The sequence below is a fragment of the Toxotes jaculatrix genome, chromosome 20, assembly GCF_017976425.1.
Source record: "Toxotes jaculatrix isolate fToxJac2 chromosome 20, fToxJac2.pri, whole genome shotgun sequence".
NCBI classification, from domain to species: Eukaryota; Metazoa; Chordata; class Actinopteri; family Toxotidae; genus Toxotes; species Toxotes jaculatrix.
The window spans coordinates 12,986,102-12,999,566 of NC_054413.1; the positions used below are offsets into that span (position 1 = coordinate 12,986,102).

The 13,465-nt window shown below is 38.7% G+C and overlaps 1 protein-coding gene across 1 annotated transcript in view; it reads left to right on the plus strand.

Annotated features, from left to right (window-relative positions):
- ofcc1 (orofacial cleft 1 candidate 1) overlaps positions 1–10,794 on the plus strand; it is an 88,638-nt gene extending 77,844 nt beyond the window's left edge. The window contains exons 22-25 of the mRNA XM_041066318.1: positions 833–1,030; positions 7,793–7,931; positions 8,131–8,244; positions 10,736–10,794. Of these exons, the coding sequence (XP_040922252.1) occupies positions 833–1,030; positions 7,793–7,931; positions 8,131–8,204 (411 nt within the window). The 3' untranslated portion in view covers positions 8,205–8,244; positions 10,736–10,794. The remainder of the gene's footprint in view (positions 1–832; positions 1,031–7,792; positions 7,932–8,130; positions 8,245–10,735) is intronic.
- The last annotated feature ends 2,671 nt before the right edge of the window (positions 10,795–13,465 follow it).

A 13,465-nucleotide genomic window follows, 5' to 3' on the forward strand; every position in this document is an offset into this window, starting at 1 on the left:
AGAACACACACAGAAATCCATTTAATCTAAGTCTCACATACACACTAGTGAAAACATGAACACAGATTAGCGAAACCACACGCATCTGAAAGCATACACACTTTTTCCCATGGATGTGCTGCTTTGTCTGCTGTAATGCATGTGATCAGTAGACATTCAAGCCTTTACCCACAGACACTATCAGAGGGGGAGACAGCTGCCATGATCTTCACACATGGATGACTTCAAGTTACATGACCTATATAGCATGTTATACGCTCCGCTTGCTACCTGTGTCTCATACTAATAGAGAAGGGCAGTGCATTACAGGTGTGTACAACCCCAGTGTGTACTCTCTCACACACACACATTGTCATAAACAAGCCTGCCACCAGGATTATACATATGTATGCATGATCACAAACACAACCTGTCTCTTTATCAGACACAGATCAGGCCCCATAGGACTCATGCACTACTAGGAATTAGTGTGCTGATGTACTGCACACCAGTGGTGCTTATCTGGTGGCTGCAGTTGTATGTAATTAAAATGAACAGCACAGCAGTTTGGATGGTAGGTTTCATGCAGATTTTAGTATTTGACACGTGGGCTTTTGATTTTAGGTTGTCTTGATGAAATTAAGTTACTGACACTAAGTTTTATTTCAATTGAGTATTTTCCCCATATTTTATATGTTTTATATTTTACTCAGCAACAGTTTACACTGTAGAAAAGAAAATTGCTCTCTTGAAAACTTTCCTCTTGCCTAGTTTTTTTTTGTGTGTGTTTAAATGTCTTCTCTGTTCGATAAAAAAAAAACAAACAAAAAAAAAAACGTGTGGTTTTTTTTAGGTGGTAGTCTATGACTATATCTGGACAGCAGAAGACCCCTTGCCAGGCTCTGCAGCTCCTAGTGATCCTCTGATGGAGGGTGCACCCCTACCAGAAGGCGAGACCAGCACACATGTGATAGTCTACACCCTGTACATGAGCGGGCTCAAACAAAGATACAGACACTTCCTCCGACAATCGGACGGCGCTATCATTGAGGTGTGATATCAACATATTGCATACAATACTTTAATTATTGTATAATTGTTTTCATTTCATTTGCATTTGGATCTGCACTAAAATACATATTTCACTTGAAATAATGGCATGTATAATAAATCATGCTTACATGTAACTGGAAACTTATCAAGCAAGGGATTCCTTCCTTAGATTTGACACCATGTTGTTTTCTCTATTTAGCTCACATTTTCTTTGACTGTCTCCAAACTGAAGCTTAAAGAAATGAACAGAGGTCAAAGGAAGCGAGAGGGAGCGGGCGGAGAGACGGTTTGGAGACAAAACACTGTCTTCCTTTCTCTCTTTCTTCTCCTTCTCTGAAGAGAGAAAGAAGGGGTGAGGACAGAAATGGATGCATTAACTAGTTCCTTATTCTTCAGTCAGTTCGATAAAAATACAATAGCACAGCACTGTGGTCTGAAAAGGTTTTATTTCTTCCTTGGGCAAAATCAGATTTGAAATGGTTTCTTCTTTGTAAGCAAAAAAAAATTGCTCAAGGATTTGCCCTGAGAAACAAATCAAGACCGACTTCAGCATGTGTAACAACTATTTACTAAAACTCAGTCAACAAAGCTCAACCTTTGTCCCACCTTTCTTTCTCTTCAACCTATAACAACCTTTTACAAGTTGTATTGTGTGATATAAATCCCACTACCTAATCCAGTTTAACACTATGTTCTGATTTAGGATGAAATGTAATTTAAAACAGCCAGAAATGCACACAATGCTGCTTCACTTTCCTCAATCATTTTGTCAGTCCCCCAAGAGCAACCTGGATCATCCCAACCAAATTAATATTTTGAAGTTTGAATGTCAGAGGAGTTAGGAAGGAGGGGGGGTTATATATGCAAACAATTAGCTCTGAGGCACTATTGTGTTCTAATGGTTCTCCGTCATAATTTGAGTGATGGTGAGCTTATATGAGTAAACATACAGCATGGTATATTTATTACCGGTGTCACACCGTCTGTGTGTATGTGTGTGTGTTTGTGTGTGCGTGTGTGTATGTGTGCATGTGTGTGTAGCCTCTAGACCTGTGCATAGCAGATAAGACATCTGGGGAAAGTTGTAGCAAACCAGAGCATGCACAAATTTACACAGGCACACAAACACAGTTCTTCACCTCCTACAAAAGAAAAAAAAACACACAGAAACACACAAATGCCTCTGCCTATATATGTTTACGATACCTATAACCTAGACACTCGCAGCCTCAGCTTACTGAGTTAATTCCTGACATTTCTGCTGTGAGAAATCATTTCTACCCTGCCAGCTCACTATTCTTTAAATTGTGATGGGAGTTTCATAGAGACCACCTTAAGTGAAAGATAGGTATTACTGTCCTTGGAAAACACACACACGCTCTATCTTTCTATTGCTCTCTGTTGCTCTCCCTTGGGTGTTACTGTCTGTCCCTAGCAACATAACAAGCAGGGGCATCCAGTAGCAAAAGATGCCGATGGCATCCTCTTTCACTTGCTGCTAGTGGGGAGTGATAACACCAATCTGCAGCACCGTGCCAAGAGACCACTACGCCATTCCCCTTCGCCTCACAGGACAGACCCCCACTTTACATATTCAAAACTAATCCTCCCTTGAACATATAGACTGTTTTTATGTATAGAGCAAGCATCCAGGGATCACCAAAGGGCATCCCCAGTACTCAGAAGAACACTTGAGCTGATTTTATTAGTACTTTATATAATTCTGGCAGCAGTATACACACCATGACAAGGTACTGTGTACAAAACTGGCCTTCAGATATAAGGTGACAGCTCCTCAGAGAGAAATAACAGCCAAGTAGGAACTTCTACAAAAATAAAATAGCTAAAAAAATTACAGAATGAAATAGAAAAAAGCTTTACTACGAGATGCAGTAACCACAGTAATGCAAAGAAGTCCCCCTCTGTTCTTAGATGTATGACATTTTAAAGCAATTTTATGGGCTTTTCTGTATAGGCGTATAATTTGATTCACTTATCTGAATAATAGCACAGTTTATGGAGATGTGGTTACGCTGCTAAGTTACCAGAATAAGTGTTATGTAGCATGGGTTTTGTTTGCAGTAAAAAACAGTGTAGTTTGTTTTACTTTAAGCCAGATATGCTGAGGTATATTTGACATTTTCAAGAAGACCAATAGTCCATAGTATGTTCTTTGTTTTCCTGTTTCTTTATTTGAGGCAGAAGGATGACGGTGACAAAAATATTTTACCAAATTTCATTGTCTGATAATGTGTAACTCCATTCTCTATCTCAGTTAGTTTGACGGGTAATCCTGCTACTTTAAGATGTCTGTTTCCATTTACTGAGGAAATATTGACGGATGGCTCATTTCCTTCAAAGAGCTCTGTTTTTGCAGGCAGTGTCCTGGACACAAATTCCCCCAAGGACTTGCTCCTCCCTTAGACTAACATGACCACAGCTCCAGGGGCCAGCGGCTTTGCATAATATCCACAAATTTACACCCAAAATTTGTCTAAACGAACACCTTAAAAAGCAAGTCCTGGAAGAAGTGCCCTGAGCTATAGACACTGTTAGACACTGTTTGGAAGGAACAGAACAGTGAGGTGTGTCCTGTTTGATTTACTGGAGAATGAGAGGCTGAGCAAGAGTCATGAGAAACTAAATATTTCTGTTGTTTATTCAGCCATTATTGATCCAGCTATGTTGACTAAATTTTTTTTTCTTTCTTTCTCTGTTGTATCGTTAGCAAGAAGTAAAAATGGAGTGGAAGGAGTAAATTTGAAGTTGTGGTTGTGTAGTAAAAAATATAACAATAATGAAATCTTTATTGACTTGCATATTGAATTCTGTTTAAAGAAAGTTAATATTAATGGTCCATCATATGCTCTCATTCAGTCTGGTGCCCAAGGCAGGCATCTGTAATATTGACCACATTGAAGGAATCTTCTTGCTGAATCACAACAATACAAAAGTTAAAGCTCTGTTCCCATCAGTGAGCTCTAATAAAAGACATTACAGGTAAAGTGAGGTGTAGATTTTCAGACACTCATTACCTATAAACAGATGTTCCCCAGCTGCCAACTCACAAATGCACTGCTGACAACAACTGTTAGGGCCGAAATTATGCACGGAAATGCATCTATATAACCTAGGACCTTCAGAGAGGGCCTCGTAACCACTCTGTCTGAAGAAACAAGATGGCTGATGAAGAAATTAATGCAGGCAAAGTCATTATCTTCCCTCCTAAAACCACAGTGGGTTTATGTCCCCCTGTGTCGTTTTTTCTCCCAGGCTAGCATTTAAGTGTCGATGGACTTATGAAAAGATAGGACAAGCCAACTGTGCTCCTTTTGTCTCCTTTCCTCCATATGGGAGGCAGCAGCATATGCAAGAACTGGCTTAGCTTCTGTAAAACTTCCATTAAAGATGCACAACTAAGGCTCTGCCAGCTTGAATATTACCTCTCTCCGCAAATTATTTATGGCTCGGAAAAAACGCTGATGATGAGCATCTCCAGCGACTTCTATAAATAAAAACACTTTTCTCTGCAATTTTCGGCTGTGCGTTTTTCCCTTCATTTGGAGAAACAAAAGGTATGCAGTTTATTCACATAGCAGGTTTTTAACTCTATTCTATTTAATTATCTTAACAGGTTGGTATGATTAGGAGTGGATAGTCCCCTTATAGTTTGTAAATCTTTATAACAACAGTGGCAAAACTGATAGATACAATGATGATGGTGGTGATAAAAATGATACTGATGATGATTTCAGTGACTGAGGAATGGAGAGCAGAGAAATACAAAGTTGGAAAGAGCAATGAGGATTGCTCTTTCACATAAGAGGCATCTCATCATCATGATATGCCATCAAACTCTCATTAATGAGGACCCTTTGTCATGGCCCTCCATGACTCAGCCCACTGTCCGTCTGCACATGACAGCGACTCTGCGCCGGACCAATATTGACCTAATTTAGGATGCAGAGAATATGAAGAAGTTAACCTTTCGAAAAACACCTTGCAGCAACATTAATTGACAAACCACATCAATTCTCCCTCCTACCCCTGCTTTGTAATTACTCTGCCGCATGTTTGATTGCCGCTGCGGAGCTAAGGACCCACGCTTCATTTGCCGTGAGGTCGTCGGCAGCCCTCAGAAATATGAATATGATTTATACAGGAAGTGAGTATGTGTGTGTGTGTGTGTGTGCTGTCTTTTCTGCATGTAGTGTGTGTGGTGATGAGAGATACACAGAAGGAGAGAAAGGAAGAGAGAGAGGGGAATGTCCTTGGCTACGTACTGTATGTTGCATGAGCAGATTAATGCCTCCCTGGCAGCCATATCTGCTTAGCAGGAGGACTTCTCCAAAGTACATTGCATGTAATTATCTGGCCTGTTTATACTAGTTTTAGACAAAGCAGCACTCTGTGGCATATTTTTTTTAAAGACAGCCAATTATGGTTTTCCTTACTTTCTGTCATATGTACAATGTTAGTGTTGGATGTTGATATTAAACCATTTAAATGAGCTAACAGTATGTAAAAGTAACCCCAGTAAGCCAACAGCTTAGATGTCAGACTGTTCAAAACACAATGTTTCCATTTTTTTTTCCTGTGTTTGCAACAAGCTCCATGGATTTATTTAAATGGTCACCCACTCCAAGTTCAGCTCCAGGCACAGCACACCAACGTTAATGTACTACTGTTCATTTGCTTCATCATACAAATAACCAATGACGCAGGTTTACTATAAGCCAAGGTACACTAGTATTTCTAGTAATTGCACGGGTTCTCATATCATATTTTCTGAAAGTTTTGGAATATATTTCCTAACTATCCCAAAATTTGTCACTACTGAAACACAATAGTTTATAATGCCAAATTTAATAGGGTTACATTGACCTATTTATTTTAAGTATTTTTTACCCCTACTTGATAAATATATTTTTATTATTTTATTAAAAAGAGAATTCCCATGGGTAAATCAATAAAAAAAAATAAATAAATAAAAACAGAAGAGAAGAGGTTTGGTTTTGGCAGAAAGTTTAAACTTAATAACTTTTGTGGTGTTTTTCTTTGGGGTAATTGAAAATTGCAAGTCAGCCCTGTTTGAGAAAATGGACATTGGCCTTTGTGCAGTCATCTGCTTCCTCAGTCTCAAGGGCTTGTCACGCAAGGAGGTCCGTGATGACCCTTATGTCACACAAAAAGCAATGGGCATAATAGTTACCAAACAGAGACATCCTGTTGTAATTTGTGTTGCTGCAGATGTGAGTGGTGTTATCTCACATATTCTAGATCAGATTCAGGCTCAAACATGTATGAATGGAACTGAAAAGTTGCCATTTCCAATCAATTTGGTAATGTTTCTTAGTCGTTTTACAGAATGCTTTCAGAGCCTCCATGCAGGTAAGAGCTCGGCAGACTTTGGTGGGGACCAGTGGGCTTTTAGGCAGAGGTCCTTAATTGAGTGAATGTTGCCTGTTTCAGTCAGAGGCTAAACTTAGGGACTGCATAAGAGGCAGTATAAGATAAATAAAGATATATAAAGATATTTTTATAACTGTATACACAGCTACTCTAGTGGAGTCCCAGAATAAAAATATAGAGCTGGAAAATAGCATAATCAGCATGTTAGGTCAACTTTAAGTTTGCTCAGTTGCTGCATCAGTGTAATTTGAAACTTTAGAAGTGCCAGTCTACATTTTTGATATGACTACTTGCTGCTGTGATGAAATATAGAACTGAAGATATGTGAAAAGGATGCAGAGAAGTAATTTTGACTTAACCCACCACCAGTGGCAGCCATGTCTTATTATAACAACATTTATATTATAACAATCTTTAACTCTAACACGATTTAGAAATTAAATTTATCAGAAATTAAATGAATATACTCTATATACATAAAAGTGGCAAAAATATACACAATCACATATAACAACAGCAGAGAATAGCAATAATATAAAATAAAAACAATATAATTTTATTATTTTATAATAATTAAAAAATAAAAGAATAATATACAAATAAAATATAGAATAAATATTCTGAATAGCACAAATCCTTCATCACACAAATGAAAACACACTAAAGGAAGTCTAATTATAACACAAGAGCAGAAAACAAAAACTAAAACCTACACCCACAACCTACCCCACACAGTAATATGATAGATAATAGAAAGATGATTTTTTTTTTTTTGGTTGTGCCGCCCCCCATGTGATGCCGCTCCGGGCGGCTGCCCGGTTCGCCTGTGCCAAAAACCGCCACTGGCCACCACTTTTGTTGGTTATTATTTATGTAACACAATTTAATGGATTTTTTTTTTTTCGCATTAATGGTAAAACCAGAGAAAGTTACACTTTATCATTTTATCATGGGCTATACCAGTGAGACTTAAGTTATATTTCCAATCACTATACATAAGTAGGCCATCTTCAGAGTTGTGAGAGCTCTTTCCCCTCTGGGACGAGAGGTAGTGTGTTATGTAGTCTCCATCTCTGCTTCTCCTCCAAGTTCATTCTAAGCACCAGGACAGAGGTAGAGACTATGTATGATAACACCACTTGCAAGCCTTGAGGAAAATAACATTTCTCCTGCCAATCTCAGTCACTGTCATCCAAGTTCAACCTGTACTTTGCGATGCTTGATACATATAGCCCCAGACTCTCCTGAAACAGTTGGCTTTATTATTGTTGTAATGCTCGTTTGTTCTTAAGCTTCCATTCATGTTGCCCGACTGAGCGTTGCTGACTGTAGCTGGATTTTTCTCAAGGTTATTGGTGACATGGAGGGGTTGCACAATGCTTCCAGGATGGTCCCCTGCCCACGCCAGGGCTCTGCCAATCAGAAGGAGGGCAAAGAAGGTGCAAGTGCTCCACAGCAGCTACGGAAACGGAAGAGGCTGTTTGGCCGTGAGTGTTATCCTGATCAGCTTTATTTACATTAAGCTTGCCGTATTTGAGAGTACACAAAAACATTAACTACGCAACTCAGAGCTCTCCCATCACCTTATCTCACACACATAAGATACCATACCTGTGCAAACTTTTCCTATCTGCTGTTTGCTTAACAGAATTTACACAGTTTCATTGCCGTGCCTCATTCCCTCAGGGCATCATCGTGTTGAGCCAGTAGGAGGAAGTGGGTGTGGCTCCAGTTTTGCATTGCAAGATCTCAACCAATAACATTAAAACAACAACAAAGATAGTTGGATCTTAAATTGATGTAAGTCCTCTTATCAACTGTCTGTTTGACTTAAAGTCTCTGCAATAGTCTGTAATTCTGTAAAGTAGTTGTTATGGTTGTTGAATACTATTTTCTATACTGCATGTTTGTGTAGTGCTTTGTTGGAACTATTCCCTCTAATGACTGATGAAAAATGCTTTTTCTATTCAAAAACATATATGCTGGAACCCAATGGTTGATTCATCTGAATAACAGCTACCAAAATAATTCTGTAAATTATATATTTATTGCATCCTTAATAAACATAAATTATATATGTGAACTTATTAGTTCTTTGTAACCTAAAAACAGTGTTTATTAGGTTCAACACTTCTGAATGAATGCAGGTCTTTAGGTGTTCAAGTGCTGCAGTGAATACACAATATATACAATGCACAAAAAAATTAAGATTCTAAAAGTCACTAATCAGAACACAAGTGATAAAATATCAATATTGGCTTCACATTAAGCAGGATAATATTCAGGCCAGCTTGATTTGTATTGAATATGCGTCTGTTAGCCAGTGCTCAGTGTAATGAAGTGGCTCACAAATCAGGCCATAATGACCACCTACTTCCACATATTGCTTAATTAAAGGCTGTGAGCTTATTAGCATGTGTCTCTGGCACAAGGCGTAGGGAGATGGGGATCGGGACTGATGTCGTTGAGGGCCAGGCTGTAAAGGTTTTATAGATAGCTAACCTATCATACTAAAACCATAGCCACCCCCCCACCCTCCAAAATCGGATCTTAATAACCTGTCATTTTCATTGATGATGATTCTCCTTTATGGGCAGCCATTATAGATCAGGTTCTGGGTCTGGTTTGATGGCAATAGCGGTCATTTGGGCTCATCATTATCATGAACACACCTTTACTTTGGTCTTGATGTTGCTCCTCACCTCCATGTTTAAGCCATTGCAATCATAGCCCTGGGGTGTGGTGCACAGTGCATATGGACACAGACACACACACACACACACACACATAACACATTCTCTCTCCCACACACATATCAAACGCCTTTGTTAGTGCCTTTCCAACCTAAAAGTCCTCATAAAGATAAAAGAAAAAGGAAAAGAAGTTAGTTGACATTTTTAGAATTATCAGTTCATTGGTGACATAAAATGAGGAAAATACTACATATTGTCGTAACTCTACACAGAAGTCATTGATTTTAAATATCCAGTGTATGCAGATGTTGATCAGATATTGATATTTCATTTATTTTGGTGTTTTTTCAGCATTGTGGAAGGAGGTTTTCAAGAGACCTTACCCTCTGTCTGCCTTTGACACTAGCCAGAACCTATAGAGCTAATGCGCCCCAATTAGAGATCATTCCATTAACAGTGACAGCGTTACACCCCCCAATTCAATCAGCCCCCTAATGAACATTAAGCAGAGATGCTGCCTCTCAGAGATGACAGGAACCTCTTCTCTCTCTCCATTTGTCCTACCTTACTGGCTGGATCATTTTACCCAACTCCTCAGTTTTCTTTTTGCTTGCTCCGTCTTCCTTTCTTTAATAGTGTACATGCAAAAAGGTGCTGGTCTGAAGAGCAACATCAACACAGCTGAAAAGCATAAATATTCCACTTGTCTCCTGTTTCAGTATTTTGATTTTAATACGATTATATTTTTTATATCTTCTCTTGATTTTGTGCTCTTGTGTAACTTTTTCTGAGTGTATCGCTACCTTTTTGATTCATCATATTCATCATAAAAAGAAAAAAAAAAGTCTGTTGTGAAATCTTCCAAATGAGGGCATAGGGTGCAGATGCAGAAAGGGGCAAAGGTATTTCAATGGTTCAAATATTTGATTGTTAATGACAAACACCATTTCACCACAATTTAAATTTCAAATTGATCCCTGAGAGCGGGTATTTCTGGGGAAGCGAAACATGCCGCTAGGGTCTCTGCTCCACAATTTGCTGATTTAAGTTGAAAGAAAACCTTTTTGCAGAACTATCATAAGGGAACTGCAGTGCCTGCATTTGCTTAGAGCCAGCCTAACCTGGGGATGCTGCTGGAGAGTGAGAAAAGAGGGGAAAAAATAAAACATAAAAGAAAAAAATAACACTTTGTCTAATTCTATATTTATGTGGCCCTCAGCTTTAGGTATTCAAATAAAACAGTTTGTCTTGAGAAGTGCTGCAGTGATCGTTATGCTGCACGTTGAGATCGGCAACTCTTCGGGCACGGTTGGCGGGAGCAGCTCAGTCTGAATCATTTGAATTAAAGTTACCCAACTAAATAAAAGGGATTCAAATTCCCACTTTTGCTGTTTTTTTTCTCTTCTTTTCAAACCTTCTCTGTTTTTTTTTTTTTTTGAAGGAAACCAAAAGCATTTCTTTTGATGAAGAAGTTTATGCATTTACTGTCTATGCATACATGTCTGTATTTTCTGTTTACCCAACTTTTGGGGAAAATTAATGACATGAAACTTTATGACACCATTTTGTTTGATGTTGAAATGTATTATGTCTTGTAGAGGGTGGATGGAGGCTTTGTTTCATCAGAGAAAGCCTCATCAAGGAGGTCTGAAGGCACAACCTAAATGTGTGTATACCTTGAGCATTTTCAACTTTTTACATTTTTCTAATAATCTTAACTATTAAATCGCAACAGTGTAAAAATTGTAAAAAAAAAAAAAAAAAAAAAAAAAAAACTTTCTTTCTTTCTTTCTTTATTACAAAGAAAACTCACCTCTGTTTAAGTATTAGGGATTAGACCAAACCAGTCAGATGAAATAGCTGGTCTAATCTGTTCAGCAACACCTCTATTGATCTGCTCCCCTGTGACATGAATTATAGATAGCCCCAATTGTGTGTGTATAACCTGCAACACCAGTATTACAGTGACATTTATGTCACTGCGGTAGAACAATAATATGCAAAATAGATATACATTCCACACCTCCATCGGTTCTTCTGCCCAAGCTGTATTCTTCTCCACTGACCCCGAACATGATTTCCTGGTGCTTAAACTGCGGAAAACACACACGGTCGGGGTGTGCAATGATGTCAACATCGTGCCATATTTCTGTGGCATCTGGACAGATCATGTGCCTCTCTGCACATATATTTATTTATTTTTTCTCTTCCAGAGCAGTGTCAGGGAGGCAGATGTCCTGCTCACAAGAAAAAAAAAAAACAAGGTGGGGGGAGCAGTGGGGAAAAATATATGAATATGCAAATTTTGTCACAGTGTGGAACCTTGTAATGACTGGGAAATGTTCATTATGCAGAGGTCATTGCTTAATGCCAGTCAGCTGGGCCGAGCTTCTTCTCTCTGTGCCCCGCCGCCCCCCCACCCCCAAGCCTCTCCTGTCATCTCACAGAAACTTGAACCAAACTACAGCCTGGCATGAGGCCACACTAAGGTCATGGTCACATACAGAGACACACATGCATATGCACATATCCATACAAAACACCTGCATAATGCTGTTGCTGAAAGAAAACCTCATAGATCCAGTTTGCTTGATTCTTTTTGCCACTTAGTTCTTAATACCCTTGAGCTTTTAAGACACTATTAGTGGTTAAATAACAAAACTACTGTTCATCTTTGCTCTAATTTCAGTTTACACTATCCTTACATGTAATTTGTCACAGAACACTCCTGTTTGTAGCTGTATTTTGCATTTGAGCAGAGGTTTGCATACAGAACCTCAGTGTGCATGCTGGTCCTGAAAATGCAAACTGAGAGTATCAAAAATCTAACTTATGTCAATTCACCAGTTTAGAACTTGCATGGAAGGTTGTGTATGACTATGGGTCTATCTCTTCTGAGTTTAAAGTTCAAAAGTAGGCACAGCTCATAGTTGTTGATGTTCCTTTCATTCCTTTCGATCAACACTTTTGTGTTTTGCAGTTTGCTGAGACAGCTTGCTGCTGTTCTGTCTCCTCTTTCAATAGCTTTCCTGAAATTTCTGCTGGCGTATGCCCGACATTGAGCTATGGGGCTAATCATTAGGTAAGGCAGTCTCTCTCTCTCTCATGCACTCTTCAAATAATCCTGGGTTTGAATGCTAAAAATGTAATGAACTTCACGGTTCATTGTGTCTGACATTGCTTAATTAATGGGTGCATTTAAAGTACATAGGGCCCCAGTAATTGATTTATATGCATGATTTGCACATACAGCTGTTGGTTCCTGTAGGAGACTCATCACTCAAACAGTGGCTGTGCTGATGATAGGCTGGCTAGGTAATATCATGTTGTTCTGTATGCCCATCTAGCCTTGGGAAAATTAAATTACTTCATATGTTAGTATATTTGCTGTTGGGATTATCAACTTTGAACTATCAACTTTTTTTGACTTGGGCATTTAATATCATATTTTCAACCAAACACATGTAATAAACTTACCCCAGCAACATTTTTATTTTGCTTCCTTTAACATAATTTGATAAAGTGACAAAATATAGTCGAAAGAATTTATTTTCATTAGGCTATGCCTAGCGATGAATGTTAGGCCAAATCAGTTCCATCCCACACAGAGCAATTAAATCTTCTCATGCCAACACAGTCCTTAAGCTTAGTGATCTATCATTCTGTCTGCCTGGTTGCCTTCCACACAGACAGGACACAGCTACTTCCTGGTATTACCAACAATAATGCCAAGGCAGCGTATCGATCTGTGAGCAAAGGTGCACGTAACTGACCTGACATATTGTGGGTTTCAATCGGGATTTTGTAATGTTTACATGGATGACAGAACACGTGCATTCAACCTTGTCTGAACAGTTTCACCTTATATAGTTTTATTCACATAGCAAACACTGTGTGCAGCTTTGTCGCTCATGCATTACGCCTGGTGCTGAGAGCCTAAGTAGTTCCTTCCATGCTATAGCACCACACATGCATCTAACCTACCATGTTGAATATTCATTATGTCACCAGACATAGTGTCCAGTATGAAATTATCCTTATGCAGGTGTCTTTGGCTGAATATCTTTGTGCAACAGAAGATGTTCGTGAATTTAGCCAACATTATGAAACTTTCTATTCTATTCAGAATTTTGAAGAATGCTTTGTACGTGATCATTTCTTACACTGAAGTGTGATGAGGACACAAAGTAACTATAATGTCAAATTTTCGAGCCTCGATTTGAATAATCTGCTTGTCCTGTTCAAAGTGCTGTGTAAATATTTGCTATTAATATTGCTACATAGACAACGTTAGCAAGCTCTCAGCTGTTTACTCACCAGTCTAGAAG